Source organism: Cyprinodon tularosa, unplaced genomic scaffold (assembly GCF_016077235.1).
Source record: "Cyprinodon tularosa strain WSP-4 unplaced genomic scaffold, ASM1607723v1 ctg29, whole genome shotgun sequence".
Classification (NCBI taxonomy): domain Eukaryota; kingdom Metazoa; phylum Chordata; class Actinopteri; order Cyprinodontiformes; family Cyprinodontidae; genus Cyprinodon; species Cyprinodon tularosa.
This window is the reverse complement of record NW_024038996.1, coordinates 1,142,546-1,170,354: the sequence shown is the minus strand read 5'-3', so window position 1 is coordinate 1,170,354 and position 27,809 is coordinate 1,142,546. Positions and strand designations below refer to the sequence as shown.

The window sequence follows — 27,809 nt, the reverse complement described above, 5'->3', positions numbered from 1 at the left end:
ACGCGTCTCCACTGCTCTAGAGTCCAGTGGCGGCGTGCTTTACACCACCGCATCCGACGCTTTGCATTGCACTTGGTGATGTATGGCTTGGATGCAGCTGCTCGACCATGGAAACCCATTCCATGAAGCTCTCTGCGCACTGTTCTTGAGCTACATGAAGTTTGGAGGTCTGTAGTGATTGACTCTGCAGAAAGTTGGCGACCTCTTCGCACTATGCGCGTCAGCATCCGCTGACCCCGCTCCGTCAGTTTACGTGGCCTACCACTTCGTGGCTGAGTTGCTGACGTTCCCAAACACTTCCATTTTCTTATAATACAGCTGACAGTTGACTGTGGAATATTTAGGAGCGAGGAAATTTCACGACTGGATTTGTTGCACAGGTGGCATCCTATCACAGTTCCACGCTGGAATTCACTGAGCTCCTGAGAGCGACCCATTCTTTCACAAATGTTTGTAAAAACAGTCTGCATGCCTAGGTGCTAGAATTTATACACCTCTGGCCATGGAAGTGATTGGAACACCTGATTCCAATAATTTGGATGGGTGAGCAAATACTTTTGGCAATATAGTGTATATAGTCTGGGACAAAGTAGTTTTCAATTGACGATTTTATTTATTAAAGGAACATTTTTATTCAATCTTTTTTTGTATTCGGTGCTTCGGTTGTTTTGTCAGTATTTTAATTTTTGTCATAATATTCTTGCTTGGCCTTAACAAAGTTGCAAAAGTGCAAAATGGCAAGAGGTGAATGGTGGACAAAGGAGTGAAATATCCAGCACACAAAACAAGCTGCGTAGTAAAAGAAACAAAAAAGATGGAATAAAATGTAAAAAGGAAACAAAGGATAAATGACAAATCTCTCAATAATCGGTAAAGTCAGCATTACTAAGGCATTTTGACTGGTTTCGTACCTCATACTGTATGATGATTCCATAAGTCTGTGCTGGCTCTCTCCACTTGAGGATGATCTTTTCCTCATAGGGACTCCCTTGTATGGAGTCTAGAGGCACAGCTCCAGGTACTGCGAGGAAAAACAAACGAAACAGATATAACCATCACAAAAACTGGAGTTACAAAAATAGTTTGATGTTATGAAGTATTTCCTCCGGGTTAAATCTGACACTCATGTTCTTAAAGTATTTGTAAATGGACTATGTAGCATTTTCTAATCCTACTAAAATGTAAGATTCAGTTATTCCCAGCTACATTAACATGAGTATGCAAATTCATACACCAACATTATCGATTCATTTTGGTTGAGGGTCACATATGAAGCTGTAATTGAACCCAAAACTTTTGGATTCCCCTTCTATGGATTTGTGTATTTGTGTAACGATGAAAGTTAAATTATTATTCTTATTTATTTATTTATTTATTTATTTTCTATAAAAAAAGTAAGAATTCTCATCAGATGTCATACATCTATAAAGGGGTCATACAATTCAAAACCGAGTTTACCTTGTCATAGATGAATAAGGATAGTTCAGTGGCTGAAATAGATGTAACCTCATCGACACCTCCTTTCTCTGCATATCTCACAATTCTAAACTTCCACCATAAAACGGGGGAATCCAAACGAAGCCCCGAATTGATGTAAACTCAGGGATGTTGCCTTATTTGATTCCGGCCTGTACTTTTGTCATGCCCCGAAATTGACATAAAGCCCAGCTCACTGGTTCACTGGGGGTCTAGTTAGATTCATTCAAAACAGAAATTCATCAATCATTCTTAGTGCTGCTTAAGCACAATGATAAATACAGATAGTCATGGTAATTGTTAATTCACTTTTGCATAATATTGAACTCATTTTGATTCCTTTAAAATTTGTTGTAGTTTGTTCTTATATTTTACCCTTCATTTACCCTCGGGTTATATGCTCACCTAGCTCACCTAGCTAGCCTGGAGTTGGTTGCTTTAAAGAGATGCTGTCCTAAGCTATCCAGCTTTAGTTTTTAAACCATGTTAACCTCCAAACATATTCCTAAAAATAAAAGTGATGGGTGATTTCTTAAATTCAACTCCAAGAATATAAAGTACATTTTTCCAAATGGACACATTAAACGTTATAGATCATTCTGTGCTCTATGTGTTAAACATGATTATAATTACTCTTACCTTCAATACTATTAAAAGGTATTGGAATTTTTAGAGTTCGATTTTTAGAGTTCGATTTAAGAATTATTCATGTCTGCATGACAAACAAAATAGAGCAAGAGTGTAAGAAACATCTTCACTTTTAGAAATAAATCTCAAACAGATGGAAGATAACAACTCTGAATTTCAGATTTTGATATACTGCTAGTACTGCTACCATATGGGTCGTAGATGTAGTATGCTTTTATACATGTTTTGATTTAACTTACCATCTTCATCAGTCTGAACCTCTAGCTCGGTGCTCTCTTTTACTCCCTCTGGATTGTGTAACACAAGCTTGACACTGAGGTTGGTGAAGGGCGTCAGGTTGTGGATGGTATGCTGAGGGTCACGGCTCTGGGCTTCGTAACAAACCTCCTCCCTTGTCTCCTCCTTCCGGGCCACTCTTGAGCGGTATTGGACGGTCAAGTTGTAGCTGTGGCAGCGCGTTACATTGTAACCTAGCGGTTCCCAGCGTATGGTCACCTGTCGGGACTGGATGTCCACGACCTCCAGTCGCCGTGGGCCATGCATGGGCTCTGGAGAAAGGGACAGGAAGAAATAACAGTAAGAATTCATTAATTGGTTATTACCAATAGGTGACAGGGCAGGATGTGTATCTCAAAAGTAAGGCAACATTAAGACGTTAACCAAGAAAAAATTGTTCCTATACTTTAAATATTTAATTAATTCTGTTTGTGATTCAAATTCTCTTGCAAAATGATGAACTTCCAAAGCCATAGCTGTTGCAGATCGGAAAAAGGCTGAGCATTTCCAAATCCCATTACCGTTGCTAACTTGGTCTCAGAGAAGCTCGACACACCAAAACATCACAGGACTGTTGGTGGAAACCCCCAGCAGGAGGTGCATCATCCCTTCAGAGCGGGATGGTTGCCTGCTTCTTCTGCCTTTTCCATTCTATTTTCCATCTGGCCCAGTGGCGGTCCGCTATTAGCACCACACTGATACAGAGTCAGCCAGCCTGTCAGTCCAGGCAGGAGACAACACCCGCTGCCATCCTATCACCTCTAATCACATATGCTCTGCATCTCCTTGCCTTTTCTCTTTGACTTCTTGCATTTTCTTTTTCTTCCTTTTACTCCATCACTCTTTTCTTTCCATTACCTTTCTTTTCCCCTCAACCAGCCTATCTCTCCATTCAGTTATCTTTTCATTCTTTACCCCCCACCCCCCTCTTTCCTACAGGAGGCAGAACAGCCCAAGCACAAGGTAATGGGATCAATTTCCATTCCAGGTTAAATTTGCAGTCCATTTCTCTGGAACTTAACACTTTACCACCTATTAGGAAGAGCCAGGGCTCAATTTCCCCATTCCCCAGGAGACGCAGTCCAGCGATTCCGGTGCACCCACAGCAGACATGTTTAACATTCTGAAGGTGCATTTTGAGGGGTGGGGGGAGGTTAGACTGGACTTAGGCTACAGCATGCTGCTCATTTTTACAGACACCTTAAAGGCAAGAAATAATCTGCAAACAAGAAGACGGCTTCATGTGATTCTGCAAAAGGATTCATTTTCTGAAATACCTTATATCTACTAAAAAAATCCAGTTAAGAAAAAGTCCCGTCAAACAGAACCCGCCTTTCAAGTGGGAAAGATGAGAGCTCCTTATTGAATTAAAGATTGAACACTTGTAGATTTCATAAGGAGGAGATATGATATCTCCTGTGCTTTTATGGGGCAGATGAAATAGCATTAGAGAAGAAAAGGTTGTTAAAGACAAAGTGGGAAAGAGATTTGAACATGCAGCATTATAGAGAATGAGGCGTGTTACAAGGGGATAGATGAAAAGCATCTTACCCGAAGGAAAACTACAGGAACTATTTACTATAGAGCTTTATTGATAAAGAAAGTCTGTTAACATAAAAATTTAATTAATAAACAAGGGTTAAATATGAAGCTTTTTCATGACATACAACAATATTCATACCCATTTACCCTTTTCATTTTTTTCCCAAATGACTACCACTGAGTAATGCATTTTATATGGATTTCATGGACTAAACCAAAACACACCAGTGAATATTTCCACACTGGTGTAATGGTGCATTCACACCAGATGCGGTGAATATGGTGATTTTCACAAGCCCCTGCAGGTAGTTCATCGCTCTGCATTTCAGATGCACAGTGTTTACACCCTGGAACGCATCATCAAATAGGAGGAGCTTCCGCTGCATTAAGCTGAAACCCATCAACGTGAAAAAAACTCAGCTAATAGACTGAATGATTACTGCTTCATTAATGCTGGTTTGTTCATTTTAAACTGTCATTTATGAAAATTAAAAAATAAATAAGTAAAATATCATATGTGCTGCTGTTGTTTCACAGTTATTAAAGATTATTTTTAAGGTCACCCAGAAGTAAACTATCCCCCATTAATCTCCGAATAGAATCAAAATAATCTAGCCTACCTTTTCAGTGCTACTTCATTTGTGCAGGTAAAGCTTTCATTTGTGCTGATTTAGTTTTTAAGATAAAAATATTTTTTAATGACGGCCAATGACGTCACCACCCCAGCAGATGTTAGTGCTGAGCTCGTTCCTGATATACAGTTATTGCATAACATCTCATGTCCTTCCTGTGCCTGTACTGAACATAACCAAGGGCATGTTCACCTTATTTAGTGGCTGGAATAATTGTTTAATATTTAGTAAATCACCAGCCTCCCAGACCTTTCACTTTGGACCTGCTGTTACCCCTGGCAACCTAATCTAATTTCCTATCAAAGTCTCGCTTTTGGCATTTAACGATAAAAGCACAAGTGAAAGATATCATCACAGAAGGCTGCTAAATTGTTCTCAATGATCAACTTTTAAATCGTCTTGGAGAGACCAAATTTTTTGGAAAAAAATCCCTAAAAAAAAGAGTCCACTTTGGTTAATCAAGGTGCAGCTCGTGTTCTGTTGGATTTGGCAGGACTTCCATGTAAATCTACCCGCTAAGCACCGATACTGGGCAGTGTGCAATGATAGACGTGCTGGAGGTAAGTGAGGACTAAGTTAAAATGGCTTTTTTTTTTAAAGCCATCTATTTATTTTTACCCCTTTTAACATTATTTTCTCTGTATTCTATTTTAAGTGAAAAAACTTTGACTACAACCAGTCCCTGATTGGCTGCAGTGTTGCTATTTCATATAAAGGTTCAGCTTGTTTCAACCTCAGTGATCACTGCTCTGCTCTCTCCATGCTCTGCTGCTGTTTAACAACACCTCAGCTCTATCTAGTAGCACAAGGTGAGTGAGGTCAGAGCATTGAACGCTCTCACCTCGTTGAGTCCATCACTGGCTGCGATTTACATTTTCAGACCAATGGAAAATGTAAATAGTGAAAAGATAAAGCTGTGTTTCAATTCAATATTAAAATATAGCTGAAATTAAGTAACACTGGCTTGTAAAGTCTCAAACACTTCTGTCATTTTGAAGAGTGCCAGAAACTTCAGCCACTTCAAAAATACATCTGATGTATTTACAGTACGTTACACGGGCCAAATATGGAGATAGAGCAGGAATTCATCACACCATCACAAGCATGGCATTAAAGTAGTCCTTGGAAACTGCTTTACTGCACACAATGATTTGATTTGATTATTGTGTAGCTTTAATCCAAAGCTACCAAGACATGGCCATTTTAAGCAATAGTTGTATTACCATCAAAGAGGGCCACCGTAAATGCAGAGGAACAAAATATTGGAGAATCTAGCAGGATACATTCATACATATATGTATATATATATATATATATATATATATATATATATATATATATATACATACATACATACACATCTACATACATACAATCTATCGAAGCTAAGAGTAGTCCTATTCTTAGTATGCATAATGTTTTGAATTGCACAAATTAACAAAAATGCAAAACCTTAGGGATAGGGGTAAGCTAACACTGCAAGTAATCTAGAAACAAACTATTCACACAGTGATGCAAGACTGCGGCAGCATCATGTTATGGGACTGTTTTTCTTCAGCAAGAGCAGAGAAGATTATCATAGTGATGGACTATCTGGTTGACCTAAATACAGGTAATCCTGGAATCAAAATTGATACTGCCAGATATACTTGTGCATTGGGTTGTCGCAACAATCTGTGCTCACTGTGCGCAAGCCCTGAGAAGTGTTGTAGGTGCAGTAGGTGCAGGGATCACCTTGGGAAAAGTCCAACCAAGTTTTAGATCTAAAATAAATTGAAAACCTGTGGTAACACTTGAGAATTGATGTTTAAGAATTCTTCCTATCCTATCAACAACACTGAAGATATTTTGCAAAAAGTGATTGTCACACAAACTGCAAACTGTGTGAAATAAATGTAATCATACCCTTTAAATGATGCTTCAAAATGTGGAGATGTTGTCTAAAAACGGGCAAAAACTAGGAACATGGAGAACAGGCCTCTTCCAGTTGATTAAGATCGTGAGTAAAGCCATCCAGAAAATAGAAGTTTAAACCCTTTTATTTATGGAACTATCTGTTGGCTGCACCCAGAAGGCAACAGTTACACTGAAAGCACAGAAAATTGCAGGGTGGCCAAGCTCAGAAATCAAATTAAACCAGATGCTCTGAAAGTGACAAACGCACCAAAGTGTGAACCTCAAGCAGACGCATACAAGCAGCTGAGAGGGAGAGCTCAATCCTGGACCATTCAAGGAGAATGTCACACTTCCTTCACTGTGGAACATCCATAGATTTCGTCCACTGAACTCCAATTCTAGCCCATGGAGAGATGCCAAAATGGAAAGTACTTTTGCAAAATATCATTCTGGCAGGAGCTAGTGTTTTTGAAACAGAGAAAAAGAATAACATTATATAAATATTCATTTGTTTCTGGAGCATTTGGCATTTTCTTGTCATTCCTTGACGCACAAGTGAAGCAATGTAGGTACTTCAAGTAAAACTGCCCATTTCTTAAGGTGCTCACATGATTATTATACAGTATCTGTCTGGAGTTTTGGGGAGAAAAGGCTAATTGTTAGTTGCCCTCGTGGCTCCCTGCAGTGCAAATGCCAGCTGTCTGAAGGAGGCAGGAAAAATATGAGGATCTGCGTTGAATGCCCAAACACAACGTGCAACTCATGACTCAGAATGACATCATCTGTTTGCATGAACAACAAGGTGTCTCAACTGCGTTAGAGCCTGGTCATGGTTAAATTTAAAAAAGAAATGCAAAAGAGGGGGGAAAAAAACAGCCCCTCCCACTGCCCTCCTTAATCTGAAATGAATGTGTCACGCTAAAGTGGCTCATATCCTTTTTAAATCCCTTTTGTGCAAAAATGCAGCTATTTTCTAATAGTCTCATAACCCCCTGAATGACAACTGATGAAATGAGCCTATTACTCCAGACTATTGTGACTTCTGGTTTAGTTTTATTAACCAATCAGTAAGGGGGTTTTAGTAGGGAAAAATCACAGGCTGAAATCACAACAGAAAATAACAGAGCCATCCCTTAAAAAAACCATGACATTTCTTTTCTTCACCAATTCTCTCAAGATATCACACACTGAAGGCGACATTGGGGTGAAAGTACTGAAAATATGACTCTAATATCTTTCCAGTATGGCGGATTTTACCAGTGGAATAGACTTATAATAATGGCTATGAAAGAATCCCTTGGAGCAGGAAATTACTGGCGTCTATCTTTTGCCAGGGAACACACACAGCGAACTCCAGTGAGAGTCAGATTGGTATTCCAAGCTGCGGTCAAATTATCACCTGCCCCACACTAGCAGATGTAATTGAATAATTTGAATATGACATTTACATAGGACTATTAGTGATTATTTTTTTATTTCATCATTACAGTGTGGCATTTAAAAATGCTTTCAGAAATCATCCACTGGTTATTGTCCACTGCTAATTCAATTGTTTCCCTGCTTACATGCTTGCTACAGCAACCAAGATTAGGCGGTTTTACAAAACAAAACAGAAACAACAAATAACTGTATGCTGCGTCTGCCTGTCCTAGCAGGGGCTTCAAATGGGCACTTAGCCCCTGGGTAGAGCAAGACATTAGTCCTGGATGAAAGGAAACAAATTGGGCATGTCTGGAGCTCAGCCACTATACTGCTAAACGTGTGTGTGTGTTTATGTGTTTGTGTAAAGGGAAGAATGTGTGCTTCCCAATGTGTTTACAGCCTTATATGAGTAAAAGAGTTTCCATACATGGGCTCAGCAGAGGACACCTGGTTTTCTTAGCATCTTTCAAGCTGTACTTTCATAGGAGAGAATCACTTATCAGATCTTCCTTGGGCTTTGCTGCGTGCGAATTGTTCGGAAAGCCAGGATCTTTATCAGATCCTCATCGATTGTGAGCAGAAAAGCCTGTAGCTCGCAAGGGCTTCCATTCCCCGGCTCAGGAAACAGACCCAGGAGGAGGGAAAGAAAAGACGACAATGATTAGAAGCCCCAAGCAAGTCAATGCTGCTCCAGAGCCTAGTTGCCATCTCATCAAGATGAAACAGTGCTCGGGTTGAGGAGGAGAAGGAGAGGGCTTGTTATCTCGAGAAAAAAAAATAAATGCTTTTACTTTCACAGGATGGTACTTAGACGGTTAGATTGCTTACCCAGGGATGTCAGCTCAGGTTTTTACTCATAGACATAGCTGCTAAAGACGGACCAGAAACAATAAAGATGATAGTGAAGATTAAATTTTAGTTGAAAAAATGTTTTCATGTTAAGTGTTCCCCTCTAAGCAGTGCTGTCTGTTATTGCCTTCACTTATCTCTCTCTTTGCTCAGTATTCCTGCTTCAGCTGGGCGGGCTTGGCAGGCGAGCACATTTGTTTGCCTCTTTCCATTACATCTAAAGTGATGGTGCTGCGGACCACTGAGGTAATGACATGGGTTTCACACTTAGAGAATCATTTTCATATCCCAGAAAAGCAGGCAATAATGATAGCTCTTGATAACCGACAATCCAAGCTCCATCATCCTCCTAGAGTGCCTGTCGCTGCAATCCTTTGGAGAAAGGAAAGAAAGCAGAGGGACAGGACTGGCATAAAAGTGGTCATGTGTCTACAATCCCCCAAGGACGATTTCCCTGGGGGATTGTAATGTTGGGGAGCAGGTAAAAGTTAGAAATGGAGAAAATCAGTATCTCTATTTTAAATAAAGAACATTTTAATCACTCATAGAAGTATGCTGCTTCTAGTTTTAACTCATAATAATTTTTACATTCCTAAACAATCAATCAATCACCATGTTACATATTGCTAATTACATTTTTCTAGTTTTTACTGTCACTGAAGTCTGAAGTTTCAATGTTATGCATGGATCATCTTTTTTTTGGCATTTTTGATCAGTATACAATGGAAACGAAACAATGCATCACAGTGTGACTGATGGATGACTTCCAGCAAATGATGGAACCATGAACTTTGCGTCTGATATCACATCAGCCTAAATCTATTTTCTAAGATATGAACTCGTAATCCATGACACACATTTAACCCAGCTATGTTTTACCCATTTCCTAAAGCTCTTTATACTATGATGTTTTTCAAACTGCAAGGAACTGATTCAAGGATAACTTTCAACTGTAGTTAAAACCTTAATTTCTTAGAATCTTTGTTTCACAAGGGCTACATTGGATTTTCAAGTACAAAGTCTTTTCTCCTTTTGACATGCTTTCTAGTGGGCTCAGAATTTTATTCTTAGATGTCTTTTGCCAAATGTGATTCAAATCCAACTAATGCTGATCACGTCTTTGTGACTGAAAAATAAAAAAGTTTAGACATGCATTCATTTTTCAACCATCTATCATATAATTTATAGTGCCTAAGTTTTAGAGTCCATTCATTTTTTTTCGCAGCACCTCAAATGAGGTAAAAGCATGTACACATCCTTTAAAACCAATGTATTGGACCTGATGTGTTCCAACATTTACCTCTGCACCTATTATAAAGTCAGAGACAAATGCCTACGCATTTGACACACACACACACCTCGGAGAAGTGGATAATCACAAGGATTTATTGAATGTTGGAGGCTGCTCCTCACTCTATCAAGTCCTTTCTTTATAGGCCTCTTGATGAATGAGACTGCAGTGATGGGTGAGGATAAAGGACAGAGGGGCCAACAGAGACCTGTATTAAATGGAAATCATAGCATGAGTACTGGCACTGGACCTGGTTCGGCTGTGACCGTGTCTGATTGACCCCCTAAAGCTGTAGCAGCTAGAGATGAATGCATGAAAGTCTTCTTTATTACGGTACTGAATAGAAATGGAGGGTTAAAGCGTGTGAGAAAAAGCAACTCCTGCTCTACCAGCTAAGGTGATACAAAAGTGATTGCCAAGTAATTTTATATCAGGATCATCCTTGGTCCCAAAAGTCCCAATGCATCTAAAATTATTCTGACATATTTCATACAGTATCTTTTTGTAATATTTGTCAAATAAAGCAATAAATAGCCTGAATAGGAAAGTGTGCTTCTAAGCTTTGCAAGTTTTCCATAGAGATCGAGTAATAGAGTAGTTTGAGACATATTTCCTTAGTGCATACATCAATAGCAGTTGTATACAGGCATTTATAGTACCTTTTGAAGAAAATCAATAACATCTCGATGCCTTGATTCAGTTCCTAGTCTTGCCTCAAGGTCAGGTTCAAGGCCCTTTTAAACGATTAGTGTTGGGTACCTGACCACCATAAGGCTCTTTAAACCTAATTTTAACGCTCAATCGTATCAACATTAATGCTACATCTCTAGTGTAAGTCAGCCAGGCACAGATAATTTTTGAACAAAAAAAGTTGTGTATGCACCATTAATTTTTCTCCATTGACAATAACTAAACAGATAGATTGTATGTATTGTATCTATTGTATAGACTGTATAAGACATATTACTTTGTGTTATTTGATCTGAGCTGCACAGAGCACTGCATGGAAGAGCCCTGTTGAATACATCGTCCATTAATGTCCCATGCTGTGCTTGCACTGGTCAGCATGACAGGTAAATTGAGTCAATCTGTCCGAGAACATTGCCACACACCCATCTCTACACTCAGACCTGGCTTTTCGTTTGGTGTAAAGCTTCCAGAGGAAAATGGACTGTCGGTTTGAGCTTTCAACAGGAACAACACAACTCCTCATTTACTGATGACGACACAATCTCAACAGGAACAGCAGGAGGTTACTGAGGTGATTCTTCAACTTCAGCTTGTCGCAGATGGCTTGTGTACCTCTATCATTTGTCGCGCAAAAACCTTTGTGTGTCACACTCCACTTGGATGTTACCCACAGTGTAAATCAAAGCCAGGCTCTTGATTTTGTGATGGTTGCTGCATTTTCAAAGCCTCCTACCAGTAGGATGTATGAGATCCAAGATCGAACCATCTAGGTGGGGGGGAAACACAGAAAATACATTCTATGGTATTTTTTGACAGCAATGTCCTTTTGTGGATAAGTAGACATGGAAATGTTCAAGAGTTATTCAACTAGACTGAATTAGAGCTTGTTGGATGCCTGGGAAGGGGAATTGGACATCTATAATTCAGCAAAAGGATGAAGAAAATCTGTGACAAAAATTACAGCAGATAGACCATGAATAATTAAACATAGAGAATAGAAACGCTTAAAGTCCTTGAAAAGATTTTCAGTTCAAATTTTAAAAACATCCAAAAAAGAATGTAGCAAGCCTGACAAAACTGCTATTTATCTCCCTTGTGAAGCTTAAGGATAGACATTACAAACACCCTCGATGATAGCTGTTTATGTGAGGCGGGAAGTAGTGATTTTAAAATAGAAAAAAAAAACATTACATGTGAATGTCACCAGATTATCTTAGAATAAAAAAATATTAAATCACCCTTGTTTTTGTTGTTTTTTCAAATTCTTGTTCCAAAGGTACACTATATTGCCAAAAGTATTTGCTCACCCATCCAAATTATTGGAATCAGGTGTTCCAATCACTTCCATGGCCACAGGTGTATAAATTCAAGCACCTAGGCATGCAGACTGTTTTTACAAACATTTGTGAAAGAATGGGTCGCTCTCAGGAGCTCAGTGAATTCCAGCGTGGAACTGTGATAGGATGCCACCTGTGCAACAAATCCAGTCGTGAAATTTCCTCGCTCCTAAATATTCCACAGTCAACTGTCAGCTGTATTATAAGAAAATGGAAGTGTTTGGGAACGACAGCAACTCAGCCACGAAGTGGTAGGCCACGTAAACTGACGGAGCGGGGTCAGCGGATGCTGACGTGCATAGTGCGAAGAGGTCGCCAACTTTCTGCAGAGTCAATCACTACAGACCTCCAAACTTCATGTGGCCTTCAGATTAGCTCAAGAACAGTGCGCAGAGAGCTTCATGGAATGGGTTTCCATGGTCGAGCAGCTGCATCCAAGCCATACATCACCAAGTGCAATGCAAAGCGTCGGATGCGGTGGTGTAAAGCACGCCGCCACTGGACTCTAGAGCAGTGGAGACGCGTTCTCTGGAGTGACGAATCGCGCTTCTCCATCTGGCAATCTGATGGACGGGTCTGGGTTTGGCGGTTGCCAGGAGAACGGTACTTGTCTGACTGCATTGTGCCAAGTGTAAAGTTTGGTGAAGGGGGGATTATGGTGTGGGGTTGTTTTTCAGGAGCTGGGCTTGGCCCCTTAGTTCCAAGGAAAGGAACTCTGAATGCTTCAGCATACCAAGACATTTTGGACAATTCCATGCTCCCAACTTTGTGGGAACAGTTTGGAGCTGGCCCCTTCCTCTTCCAACATGACTGTGCACCAGTGCACAAAGCAAGGTCCATAAAGACATGGATGACAGAGTCTGGTGTGGATGAACTTGACTGGCCTGCACAGAGTCCTGACCTCAACCCGATAGAACACCTTTGGGATGAATTAGAGCGGAGACTGAGAGCCAGGCCTTCTCGTCCAACATCAGTGTGCGACCTCACAAATGCGCTTCTGGAAGAATGGTCAAAAATTCCCATAAACACACTCCTAAACCTTGTGGACAGCCTTCCCAGAAGAGTTGAAGCTGTTCTAGCTGCAAAGGGTGGACCGACGTCATATTGAACCCTATGGATTAGGAACGGGATGTCACTTAAGCTCATATGTGAGTCAAGGCAGGTGAGCAAATACTTTTGGCAATATAGTGTATATTACCTGAATGATATACTGAAAAAAAGAAAACAAGGATGGTCTAATTATTTTTCTCCTAAATGTATGTTCTCAAAGTCTCAGTTCCCAGCTGTATGGAAGGATGGAGCTGAGGAAAATAATTATAATGAAACCACTATAAATGCAGAATCTCTCACCCTCAGTTTTTCATTTCTTTTCAACAGCAGTTGTTTGAAGCCATGTCCTTGAGAAGAACACAATTTGTCTTTTACAGAGCCAATATCATAGAACACAATTCACCATTCTACTTTGGTCTGGCTGTGATAAAAAAGACTGTTATTGTGGTCTTCTATAACCTTCCTGCACACCACAAACTCAATCTACCCTGTTTTCTCTGACTGACAAAAGAACACAAATTCAATAGGGCTCGAACCAAGGCTTCTAATTCACCTTGCAATAGACAATTTTCAAAACCCTACAGATCACATGACTAGCATCTATTGTGAGTGACAAATCAGACTAACGTTATCCGAGATGGTAAGGTGAAGTGGCTCTTCGTTCATAGACCAAGGCAATTATACTGTTAATTAGGCATATGCCTGACAAACAATTTCCTGGCCTTCTATATATTTTAAAAAAATATGTATTCAGTTGACACCTTAACAAATAAGCAACATCATGAAATCAGATGTCAAGTGTCAGAGATACAGATGCTTGAGGAGGTAATCAGGTAGGAACATACAGACAACAAAGAATAGATCATCAGCTGGCCTTTTCTGACAGCAGGTCAATGAGGTGACGTGCTGTTGCCCAAGTCAAAAATTTACTCAAGTCAAAAGTTTGTGGGATACTTAATCTTAAATATTTCCTTAACACACTTGTGTGTTATTTTTTAGGTTGGAAATTAGTTAGGATTTTGCATTGGATAAAAAAAAAAAAACATGTATCCCACAATCTTGATCACAAGTTAAATAGAAAAGAACAAAAAAAAGATGAATGTGTTGATTAGGGGCCCAGGTTGTGAGCCCTTGGTGGCCATGGTTATGGAGAGGCCCTATTTGTTGATGCAGGAGCTTGGGATGGCTAGTGTTGGCTGGAGGGCATTCTGCGTCCTGGGGTGGTAAGGGGATTGGACTGTGTAATTGATTGGGGATGCCATGATTCTCTGAGGTCATGACTGGTATTGTGGGGGGTTGTATCTTTCCTAGAAGTGGGGCTATTTGGAATTTGATGGTGCAGGGCTGGAGGACCTCCCTTGGCTGACATTGCCGTACCTTTGGAATGTTTTGTGTGAGTAGGTTGGATGGGGTTGGGAATCTGCAGGGTTGGGTCTCCCGAAAGGAGTCCCAGGGTTTTTTGCTGCAGCTCCTTGGGGGTGCAACATAGCCTCTGGGGTCTGGTTCCAGGGTTCTCATCTGTCCATTTTGGGAGGGTGCAGCTATCTCTGTGTCTGCCCTGCCCAGCTTCCCTGTATTCTGGATTCTCTTTGGATATCTGGAGCTCTGTTCCCCTCTGTGTAAACACTGGGTTCTTTGGGGGCATGTCTGGGGCCTCTCACACCTACAGTTATGCTTAATACTAACCTGTAGCTACAAATACATATAGCTCTGAAATTGTTTAATCTTTATTGGCTTTGGCTTGGATGTTTGTGTATTTACATTTGTTGTGGTTGAAGTCATGTTTCTTTTCATTTCATTTCTTGCAGGTGCAGAAGCAGACTTCTAGACATTAGTCAGTATTTTCTGTTTTGTTTGTTTTTTTCTATTCCCTCCCTCCCTCTCTCTCCTAATTTCTTATCTTCTATTTTACTCTATTTTCCGCCACCCTACATGTCTCTACACTCATTGCACATGAATTTATTCAAAAGCCAATTCTAATGAAGTTTCATAGATAACTACCGAGTGGAACCTTATGCCAACAGCCATAATGTTTAAATTGTGAAAGACAATCTATGGACTATTATCCAGCAGCGGGATGACCATTTTCAGTGCTACATTGTCAAAAAGGGCACATAAAATAGAACAGGTAAGCGGGTGTGAGTGGAAGCAGGTTTTGAATGAGCCTGTCCATCTATCCATCTATGAATGGCCTGAAATAAAGCAGCAGCATTTCAGTGTTCAACAAAGGTTAAAGTAAACCCATGAATTTGCCAGAAGTGACAGAGTTCTTAAGATATGAAGGAGATATGAGCACATGCAGCTCATACACATGCAGCTGCTTTGTACAACCTGGTGCAGAGCTCTAAATGTTCTAACGGCAGGTCGTTAAATCATCTACTTCTTTAAATGGGTTCTTGACATATTAAGTATATATTGAAAAGAGGTGATTTTTGCTCTATAAAGCGCACTTCTAAAAGACCTACTTGGCAGTTGAACACTGAAAAAAGAAACAGCGTCAATGTAAATCAAGCTTTCTGGCAGGCATGTTTTTTTTAGGGTTTAAAAACTTTCAATAGAAAAGTATGTTTTATTGGTGCATGCATGCTCAGTGCAGCAAAAGGTTTTTTGCCTTAGCTTCCCTGCTTTTTTATTTTTTGTAACATTTGATTGTTTTAAAAAAACAGGCATTAATATCAGATATAAATAAGGTAAATGAGATAAAAAAAGGCTTGTTTTCAGATGGAGATTGAAATTGTGAAATCATGAAGGTAAAAACCAGGGGTGTCAGCTGACAGGGGCACAATAGGGCACCAAATAAAATGCGAGGGCGCAAAGCGTGCAAGCAAAAGAAATTTCGGGCAGTTACTCATTTTAAAAAGCATTGGCACAGATAATTAATGCAAGCATGCTAGCAAATATTTTATAGCATTTATTTATTATTATAAAGCGTCATAAATAAATTGTACAATCAGATTGTTATTTTCTGCATCATTAAATATCTGCCTGAACCAAACTGAATTGAATTGGCCCACTAGTGAACTTAACTGTATATCTCTAATCCACTACTGATGAAGGCACAATTTATCTTCATTAAATACTTGAAAACTTATAACTTGAAATGTGTAAAAGGAAAAACAAAAAAACACCTCTACATACATACACACTTCCTATGATAGTGTGATAGTGATGATCCTATGAGGTGTGTATATCATGGCCAGAAAGATGGAAGAGCTGGATGTTCATTTTTTTAACAGTAAACGGTAGAGTCTCGGCCAGTGGCAGCTGGCGGAGTTTTCTACAGGGGGGGCTATAAATTTAAAAATAGACGTATACCAAAAACCAGTCAAACGTACACTAAGTTATCACACCAAAAAAACATTATAAAAACAAAACATAATTTCATGAACAGCTTTACATTTGGTACATAAATCTTGCCCCTCTGAGCCTTTGTCAAGGAAAATCTTTGTTTTTCATGGTCCAATATGATGTCCCAAACCTAAAGAAAAAATAATGCACCAGTTTAATAATGGAGAAGCTATTAGTCAGCTTTATATTTTTTAATATAAAAAACTATTTATTTTCTGACAATGTTTTTATTTATGAGCAACTATGCAGATTGACAAACATCTAGAAAAAGTAGACTATATTATATTATTTTCCATGTGAATCCCAGATTGTTCATTCTTCTTTGCCTTTTTTTTACAAAGTGCTTTAAATCAGTCCTAGCTGTCTTTATCCATGCTGGGTCAGATCCTGACGTTTGAAAAAGGAGGCAGGAGAAGCAACATGCTGCTAACAAAGCCTTGTTGCTAAACCAGGTCCTGGAAAAGGATGCTTCTTGCACCATTTCTCTCTCTCTCTAGAACCTTGTCTCCAACTTCCGCAACTCAACCAGTCAATCACCCGCAAAACGTCCGCGCTGTGGTGAGAGTTGGTGAGCAAATACACTTCCTGTCAGCTCAGGGCGCACCAGAGCTGCGGAGGAGCTGTGAGAGCGGAGCTATGAAAGCAAAAAAATTATTAATTTAAATAATCAGTGCCCCAGGCATACCCAGGCACCGCTGATCCACAACGGGGCACATGCCTCTGTTAAAAGGGTCTGCCGACCCCAATGGTAAAAACCATCCATCCATTCATCCATAAATTTTCTGTTACGCTTAATTCCTGCTGGGGTTGCAAGGGATGCTGATGCCTATCTCCAGCTGTCTATGGGCGAGAGGCGGGGTACAACCTGGACAGGTCACCAGTCCATCGCAGGGCAACACAGAGACAAACAGGACAAACAACCATTCACGCACACACTCACACCTAAAGAGAATTTAGAGAAGCCAGATAATCTAACATTTATGTTTTTGGACTGTGGGAGGAAGCAGGGTGCCCAGAGAGAACCCACACAAGCTCAGGGAGAACATGCAAACTCCATGCAGAAAAACCCAGAGGTGGGAATCGAACCCGGAACCTTTTGCTGCATGCCAGCAGTGCTACCTACTGGAGTTTCAGAGACATTATCTACCATCAACCATTTGTTTGACTATTCTAGTCAAGTTGTTGGATTACAGCCACATTAGTGTGTCTTAAGTCTGTTCACATTCATGGCCCTTTGTGTCAACTGGATATTCTGTAGGTCTACTCTAGGAATAGTCAATTCTAAGAGGTTCATTTTGTGTTGTTTCTTTCTTAGCCTTAGAAATGTCTTAAAACAGAGAAAACTTCATGGTTTTGTAATTTACTGTCATCCAGGTCCGGAAGCAGCAGAGCGGCTACATCATAACAGTTTTCATAACAGTTTTAACATGGCACCAAAATGTCCACGTGTCTAGCCTGTCCAACTAAAACTTTTACAACACTTTTGGAGTCATCACCATGTCTCTCTTGGTGTATGTGAGGCAAACCTGTGTGTGAGTTTTTTTTTTTTTGGCAACAGTCGTCTTGACTTTGCAATGCCTTCATGAAGGCCAATTTTCCTTAATCTTTTTCCAACCCCCACCTCTGTTATTGAAATGCACTATACAAAAAAAAACCCTATCTTGCCTTGCCCATTGTTAAATCTTCAACACTTTGGTGAAATGAGGTGAGTGAGGCCTGCAAAGCTTAGATATTGTTCAAAGTTCTTTTGTGAGACATCTTTGCAACCTTGGAATTTCTGTAGACTCAGGACCCTTGGCAAACTTCACCAATGTTGCATTTTTTTTTTTCTCTTTTTTTTTTTTCAATTTGTCAATGACAGCCCTCAATCTGAGTCCCAAAACTTTAGAAGTATATTTGCAGGCTGATTTCAGACTAATATCAATGCCTTTATTTCAGATGTGGTCATGAATTTCTATAGATCAGGTCATGATGGAATTTTTTTTTTATACATTTTTTTTTTTTACTTACTAGACATTACTGGGAATAGTCTCTTGAAGTAGGCACTGCCCTTGACAAGGACTTAGAAAAAGAACATGGCTGGTTGGCTGGATGGTCTATTGAAGTGAAGTTATGAAGCAACAAGTCTATTTAAGGGGGCATACAGCAAAATAAACTTGGATTTCCAGAAATTCAGTTAATCACATCTGATCCATTTTTTTAGCATTGGTAGAAATCATTATATTCACCGAAGACCACATTGGCTTGGATATGTTTTTTTCTTTTTCTTTTAACTCCTACTTTCTCTAGTCTGATGAAAAAAAATCTTAAAATTAGAATTGGCAAAGTCACAGAAATATAACTAGGAGGCATTAAGTAGCTCATTGGAACAATGGGAACTCAGTATGTTTCCAGTGCTGTAAGGGGGGAAGTGATAATGGTAGTAAAAAAGAAAAAAGAAAAGAAATATGTAATAATGACATGCAAAGGACAGCTTCCATCATTTGTTCCATTTAGCTCATTCTGTTACAGATACAATCATGCAAAACGTATTAGACCCCTTTTGAACCATACTACTTCTGTAATATTAATGTTACTAGAGAGGTTTAATTCTCATCCATTTCAGATCAGTTATCACTGATTATCAAGGAAAATAAATGCAAATAACAAACCTCTGCTTGGGGGACAAAATTGCGCAGCTCCTCCCTGCTTTCTCTTGTCATGCATAAGTGTTTAACAGAGGGATGATCCCTGATTAATGCTAATTCCCTTGTGTTTAATAGCACTCAGCACAGCAGAGAAGCAAAGTGAAAACAAACAGCTGAGACCACTCCCACGAGGTAGCCGGGGCGCAGATGGAGAGAACTTATAGATGGAGATGTGCAGTTGGCTGGGCCTGAAGTCTGAGCAGGTGTTTGGACCCAGTTTGGACATCATGTATTGCCATTTTATGAGCAAACGAGTGCCAGCTGGAAGGCAGGGGCCAAAAGGTTGAAGATGAGACAGGCCAGATTGTGACAGGCATTTCTAGCAGTGCAATCTTTTTTCAAGTTTGGTGTAACAAACCAGGAAAGCATGTGCAGAGCAGTCACATTACAATAATAAACTTCAGTGTAAGAATCTTACTTGAAAGGCCAAAACAAATCAGTGCATATTAGTATGTGTAAGATAAATAACAAATGTTTTAGATAAAAAATAATAATAACAATAATCGGAAAGGGGTAGTATGCATATAACCCCCATCCTTTGTGGAAACAACCTTTCAACATGTTCCAGAGCAAAGTTCTCATTTCATTCCCGGATCCAAGATGGGTTTCCACCGATGTGATCTCTTCTAGAAATTGGATTCTGTCCAAAGGTTTGGTGTAAAACCCCTTAATCCCTCCCAAGTCTGCAAGGATTCCCTATCTGTGCTAAGGAAGTGCCTCCACACACCGTTGCTTATCTGCCCCTGTTCCAAAACATTGGGATTATGAACAGAGTTTTTTTTCCCTATCATTAGCAGTGTGATGATTTTTAGCAAAAAACAATATTCAGTATGTAATTAATTTAGTATCTTATAGCATAATAGCTAATGTGAGGATAATGTTAGCATTTATTGAAGGCAATGCATGTTGCGGCTAAAATTGCATTAGCCTATCTAGAAACTTCAAGGTAACATTGCAATTTCTTTAGCTTTTTGGGGAGTTTTTTTTGTCCTCAAATTTCACAAATATTTATTGATCATATGTAAAAACCAGAAAACATTACATTAAAGTCTGTAAAAATGTACTGGAATTTACCAAAGATTCAAAATGCATCTTAAATGCAGGATGAGGCACATTTTCCCTCCCAACATATTTCTCAGCATACAGTGGGGTAAAAAAGTATTTAGTCAGCCACCAATAGTGCAAGTTCTCCCACTTAAAAAGATGAGAGAGGCCGGTAATTTCCATCATAGATTTACCTCAACTATGAGAGACAAAATGAGAAAAAAAAATCCAGAAAATCACATTGTCTGATTTTTAAAGAATTTATTTGCAAAATATGGTGGGAAATAAGTATTTGGTCAATAACAAAAGTTCATCTCAATACTTTGTTATATACCCTTTGTTGGCAATGACAGAGATCAAAAGTTTTCTGTAAGTCTTCACAAGGTTTTCACACACTGTTGCTGGTATTTTGGCCCATTCCTCCATGCAGATCTCCTCTAGAGCAGTGATGTTCTGGGGCTGTCGCTGGGCAACACGGACTTTCAACTCCCTCCAAAGATTTTCTATGGAGTTGAGATCTGGAGACTGGCTAGGCCACTCCAGGACCTTGAAATGCTTCTTAAGAAGCCACTCCTTTGTTACCCGGGCGGTGTGTTTGGGATCATTGTCATGCTGAAAGACCCAGCCACGTTTCATCTTCAATGCCCTTGCTGATGGAAGGAGGTTTTCACTCAAAATTTTACGATACATGGCCCCATTCATTCTTTCCTTCACACAGATCAGTCGTCCTGGTCCCTTAGCAGAAAAACAGCCCCAAAGCATGATGTTTCCACCCCCATGCTTCACTGTAGGTATGGTGTTCTTTGGATGCAACTCAGCATTCTCTCTCCTCCAAACACGACGAGTAGAGTTTTTACCAAAAAGTTCAGTTTTGGTTTCATCTGACCATATGATATTCTCCCAGTCATCGTCTGGATCATCCAAATGCTCTCTAGCAAACTTGAGACGGGCCTTGACATGTACTGGCTTAAGCAGGGGGACACGTCTGGCACTGCAGGATTTAAGTCCCTGGCGGCGTAGTGTGTTACTGATGGTAGCCTTTGTTACTTTGGTCCCAGCTCTCTGCAGGTCATTCACTAGGTCCCCCCGTGTGGTTCTGGGATTTTTACTCACCGTTCTTGTGATCATTTTGACCCCACGGGGTGAGATCTTGCGTGGAGCCCCAGATCGAGGAAGATTATCAGTGGTCTTGTATGTTTTCCATTTTCTAATAATTGATCCCACAGTTGATTTCTTCACACCAAGCTGTTTACCTATTGCAGATTCAGACTTCCCAGCCTGGTGCAGGTCTATAATTTTGTTCCGGGTGTCCTTTGACAGCTCTCTAGTTTTGGCCATGGTGGAGTTTAGAGTGTGACTGTTTGAGGTTGTGGACAGGTGTCTTTTATACTGATAACGGGTTCAAACAGGTGCCATTAATGAAGGTAACGAGTGGAGGACAGAGGAGCCTCTTACAGAAGAAGTTACAGGTCTGTGAGAGCCAGAAATCTTGCTTGTTTGTAACTGACCATATACTTATTTTCCACCATATTTTGCAAATAAATTCTTTAAAAATCAGACAATGTGATTTTCTCGATTTTTTTTCTCATTTTGTCTCTCATAGTTGAGGTATATCTACAGGCGCGCTGGAAGCTGTTTCAAGCGAGGGGGGCTGATGGCTGGGTTGGAAAACACATGACGTTATGTTGAGGGCTGTGGCTGATGTTTTTAACATAATATTGTAGGCCTACATTTGTCGCCAAGAACTGCCATTTAAAATAAATCGGAACAAAGCATGAACATTTTAAACTTTATTTCTTCTCTTTTAATAATTCAAAACAAACAACAGCTCCCAATCAACAGGATCAGGAATACTTGAATGAAACATGGCCTAAATATAGCCTAAACTGAGCATTGAACGTCTTGAAAGTCCATTCGACTATGGATATGGGGAATGATTTCATATCTGAAACAAAAAACACACAAAAAAAAACAAACTAATTTTATATTTTATCACTAAATAACTTAATACAGACATAATATTTTGTGATATGCAGCCTTATTCTAGCGTAGACTTCTTCAGCCACAGGACTACGACAAATAGGCTCAGCATATAGAAATAAATAAGAAATAAATAACGCTAAATAAATGCTCGGCGGCAGTATAGGGGAATTAAAACCATTTCTTACCTCGAAATAGTCAGAAATACGTTTCTGCTGCCTATTGCTAGCCATGCCTAAATGAATGTGAGGTGGCGGAAGCACTTCCGGGGGAGTAGCCTAGTTTTTTATGAAATATTAAAATAATGAATCATTAGTTTATATATTATACACAGCCCATCATTTTAATCACATATCAAACACAGTCTTTTAAAAAATAAATACATAAATAATTTCATGTTTTTAAGTACAATATTATGTTACTTCACAGCCCCCCACCATGGGGGGCTGATGCTATGACGAGGGAGGCTGCAGCCCCCGCAGCACCCCCCTTCCCGTGCCACTGTATATCTATGATGAAAATTACCAGCCTCTCTCATCTTTTTGAGTGGGAGAACTTGCACTATTGGTGGCTGACTAAATATTTTTTTGCCCCACTGTATATATACTGTAGTTCAGAATGCAGAACAGCAACTGTTTAAAGTGTGGTTATCTTTCTTCTCTTGTGTGGAGCAAAGATGATATCTTTATGTAAGATGTTTTTGCAGAAATGTTGCTAAAATTTAGACCAACTTGCTGGAGCACAACATGGTCAAATTTTCTTCCCTCAAGTAACACTTACAGACATAATAAAGACTCTCAAATACTAAACAATTAATTTCACATAAAAGAGTGTTAGGGATGAGGGCAGCTAAAAAAAATTCTCATTCAGGACAAAATTGTTGGTTAGTGAAGCAATAAATTGTGAAAATGATATAAGCTAGAATCCTAAACCCAATATTAACAGACAAAGGGTATGAAGATAAGCAAAATGAAACACTCAAAACATTCTGCAAACCCTTGAAAGTCACAAACAACCCCAGAGCAATCACAGAGCCTTGGATATAACATTCTTTGTTGCTTACTGTCACAGAAATGGAAGAGTTTCATGGGAAAGAAAACCTTTCAAGGGTACCCCTTTCTTTGCTTCCTGCCTCTGAATAGAATCAGAGGCGTCCTTGCATTATACATTCCCCATTTTGCAGAAGATTGAATTAAAACATCCTTTATCATCAGAAACATTGCTCATTTTGCGAAGTGACCATAGTGCAGCTATGAATAATTATGAAGGAGACAGTGCTCTAAAGTAGCCACAAATTTTCATTAGTGCCTGCAGACATAGCACAGAGGAAAAAACATGGTGGGGGAATCGTGTCTCTGGGTCTGTCTGTATCAACAGTGATGTATCACACAGCCCAGCAAGTCTTAACCGTTCAATTAGGAGTACCGCTGAGACCCAGGCTGTCAGTGGCAGAGACCAGCAGAGACCTGGACAAGATCAAGAGCCCCTTCCTCAAACACACTTCAGGAGCCAGGGCTATCAATCTCCCTGACTGTGACCGGCGGGGTGGCAGGGGCAGGACCCCCAGCGAAGCCAGGGCCCAGCTCAGAAGGCAACGCAGGTAGCTGCATTCATCGCTATCAACCAAACTAAAAATGTATGAGCTCATGACCTTCACAGTGGGAAGGAGAGTAACATCTTGAGCAGTGAGGGGAGAAAATTCTCTGTCTCATCAGCATTTCTCTGGACACCAAACAGTATTAGATGAAGGAAACTGCTGATCCTCGATTTGTTTTGTCCCTCAAGTTGGCATCGTAGTCCAGCAGGGGAATTTCGCTGGTTAATGTTGTGAGAAGGGCAACTGGTTCAAAATCATCAGGCATCTTTAGTGTTTATACACACGTTTGAGTTTGACTACCCACAGCACAGCGGTGAAATAATGGGGCCAAATTGGAGTTGCCACATTGCTTCACGTGATATCAGTCTGATACTGTTAAATTAAGACACTTTAGAGGGAGATGAAATGAACAAATAAAGGGATAATTCATGAGGCTTTTTAGTCTTAAATCCTATAACAACCAAGTATAAATCGTTTACAGCCAATTACAACTTTATATTTGAAACCCTGTAACCGTTCAACATTTTGACACAAACTTCAGCGTATTTTCTTGGAATAATCAGTATTTAACAGAACAGAACATGATCATTCAAAACCTTGAGGTGGAAGAAGAGGATACATAGATTCAGTGCTATAGTGTACTTTGTAGAGGTGGTTATTGTGACCTTCACTTTACGCTATTAATTCAAACTTTGACATGCAATATAGGCTTTTTTTTGCTCTGGATTTCCCCAATGACAGCTATAGATTTGTCCCACCTCCACACATGTTCTTCAATGGTTAAAATTAAAACTAACTAAGAGATAGAGGTGGCTGTTTATTTATTTATTTTTTTTCGCGATTGGCCACAACGAAGACATCATCGATCACATACTTTCCCATCAATCAATCACTAATTATTTACTTTTCCTTCATCTTTTAATTGTTGGAATAAACACAAAAAAGCCATACAGTAAGGAAACGTCCAAATCTAAACCCGTGGAAAATAAGAGCAACAAATAGATGAGCAACCAGGAGTTAACCTTGTGGTTTCTAAAATATTAAGCTTCAGAATAAAGAAACAAATGAAATGTAAAAACTTATGACCTTATGACTTATCACCTACTGCCAAAAGAAAATGGAACTGCTTAATTGGAAAGTTTTACTTTATTTTAATCTGTGCAGAAAAAAAAACAATTTAAATGTCTGATACGCAGCTTTTGTTAATTTTACACTTGAAGAACTTGAACGTAGTGCAGATATCAGGCGAACATCTATAATGAACGTTTCCCCCCAAATTTCAAGGCGTAAAACATTAAGACACAAGTGCATATTCTAAACTGCACTGAGTTGTGGATTGTTTAGAGTTGCACCACCTACAGAACCTTATAGCTTCCCTGTTCCTTTATTGGTCTTTCTGAAAAACATCATCAAACATAGATGTCACATATCAATATCTTTTCGTGACTGGCTGCCTTGGCAATGTGCGCCGGAGGGCAGACTGATGCAAGGAGAAGCTTCCAAAAGGTTAAAGTTTGATCATAGGAAACTGTTGCAGCTGTTAGTTTCAACATTTATGTACCTGCAGCTAGACTGGTAAACATAAATATTTACTGCGCACATTATAAAGTCAGCACCTTGTTGGTGGAAATACTATAATATATTTTGCAATGATTTCTCTGGTTTTGTCTTTGTTTATGGGATCTACAACTTAAGGAGTTTGAAAAACAAATATTAACTGTAATAGAGTGCTCTTAATCATGACACTACCTCACATTAAACTTTTATTCTAGGAACCAGCTGGCTAATCCAACAAAATTATTGTAGAAATGAACAATATGTCTAAAAAAAAATCACATGCAGATAAACACTTCAAAAAAAAAAAGAAGTCAGGTGTGAAAAATATCCACTACAATCAAAAATGTGGAAGAAACCCAGTTGGCTGTTTTCTTTTTTATATGTTTCAGTCAAAAGCATTTGTTCTTAATGGCCCTGTCACATCTTGAAGATTTAGACTAGCGTTTGCCTGACGTACGAAAAATCTGGTAAAAGCGCTGGCATACTTTGGATAAGTTATTTGTAGGTTTTGTATAAGTGATGAGCATTCTGAAGCATGGTGAAACACGCTGGCAGACGTCGAACTACAGCAATGTCCAGACGCATGCCAGGGTATGCTCATATATGGGCCGTAAGTTACAGGTAAGTTATCTGATTGTTGGCATACGTGTAAGTTACTCATAAGTCGTGGTGTCTAGCTTATCCAACACCTATGAGTAATATATAACTTATGCATAACTTATCAACAACATATCTTTAACTTATATCAACATATTTAACGTATTCCAGACCACCACTGACATGTTTCTAACTTACAGCTATCGTTTAATGGCGTATTGGCAGCGTTTTGGAATAAAAGGGGGTTCACAGGGGGAAACCGTCAGTTCTCCTCCAGACTTCATCCCCATCATAGGTTCAGCGAGAAGGTGTGATGGATCCTCCCTACTTTAACACCCACAACCAACAAACCTCCTTGCAGACATGACGCTGAATCTGCTGTGACTGCAAACCTTCTTTCTTTTTGCTTTTTTTGCTTTTTACTTACTTTTTTTGGTTGTGCGGTAAACAGAAGCTAGGTTAATACCGCCATTTGAAGAAATCTTTTTATGCAGGCCAGGGCCTCCAGGCGCTTGGCTGCCCCCCTCAGGATACTAGCTTGTGCATCATATCATGGGCATTAAGCTGCCATGCGTTATGCTTAAGTTAGGCTGTAGTTGGACATACTCTCTGGACTCGTTATGAATACACTAAATTGAAAAAATACATACAAAGTGCAGCATATGCCAGCATCTTAGGAGATTCTGTGACTTCAGACATACGCCATCTATATCGGCAAGGTGTGACAGGCCCCTAGGTTACCATCGTTGAACTATTTTGACCTATGTGCTACTGTAAATGCTTTTCATTACCTATATCTGTATGTAAATTTAATTGTTTCCTTAGTATCTTTTTTTTGTATTTTATGTTCAATATAGCTCATTTAAAAAAAAACCTAATGAAGTCCTAACGTTCTCATCAAAATGAAATATTTGCATGCATACCCTCCTATTGTGTATTTCTCCCCCAAGTATTTCAGCAATACCTTGTGTTTACATGCTGTGTTCTTACCTGCACATTTGGTCCTGGCCCTTAGAGGAGGTCCAGGAGCTCCAGTGCCACCGTCCAAAGGTCTGGTCAGCAGAACGCTGATCTCATACTCCGTGTCTGGATCCAAGTGGCCGATCTTGTGTGTGGTCTTGTCTACAGGTTGCAGGTCATACATGGTGCCTGACACTGTGCGGTACTCAACCTGCCTGTCGACTATCGGACCATCCCCGTTGATGGAGTTGGCATTCAGTTGGATCCAAAGGTAGGTGGCTCCAACAGCAGTTAACTGGGGTGGGGCAATAGGCACCGGAGGCTCTAAGGAAACAAAAGGTTTAACTTATTTTAGACTCTCACAGTGTACTGGCAAGAAAAAGTTATTACCGTACATAAAGCACATTTATGTTTTGTTTGTTTGTTTTTTTTCAGGGAGAAGCATAGGGATCTTTTTAAAACCCTGCATAAGAGCTTTGAAATGGAAAAAGGTAAACTTCTTTTAAACAATGGATCCGATCGAAATTCAGTAAAAGCTCCCAAAGAATTTTTTTCTATTTTCTTCCTCGATAATCAAGGAATTAAACAAAAGCCAATCAATAGCTCCAGCCTGATGAATAGAATATCTCATCAGCTGCAGCAGAGCCATTTAATCACAAACATTCCAAAAGAAAGAGCAGCTTTGAAAACTAGTATAAAACTAGTCAGACCTTGGCAAATACTGCTCCCATTGAACAATGTATTGATTTCATTCAGAACACTCCTATTGAAAGAGCTCAAGCAGTTGACAATTACAGTACGTGCTCTTTCTCCCATCAATTCATGTGCTGATTTAATCCCTCAACTTGTGGCCGTGGCAGAATTTTGTAATTCTGTTTAAATGGGCTGATGAGAGTCTGAAACACGAACTCAAGTGTCTTTTTGACTAAG

General features: G+C 39.6%; 1 protein-coding gene across 11 annotated transcripts in view; it reads right to left on the bottom strand.

Annotated features, from left to right (window-relative positions):
* The window catches only part of LOC119787187 (receptor-type tyrosine-protein phosphatase mu-like), a 237,019-nt gene that overhangs the window by 115,770 nt on the left and 93,440 nt on the right, over positions 1-27,809 (bottom strand). For all 11 annotated transcript variants that reach the window (XM_038290846.1, XM_038290847.1, XM_038290848.1 and 8 more), the window contains exons 7-9: positions 26,910-27,203; positions 2,364-2,672; positions 912-1,021 (exon numbers count right to left, since the gene is read on the bottom strand). In XM_038290846.1, coding sequence (XP_038146774.1) covers positions 912-1,021; positions 2,364-2,672; positions 26,910-27,203 — 713 coding nt within the window. The remainder of the gene's footprint in view (positions 1-911; positions 1,022-2,363; positions 2,673-26,909; positions 27,204-27,809) is intronic.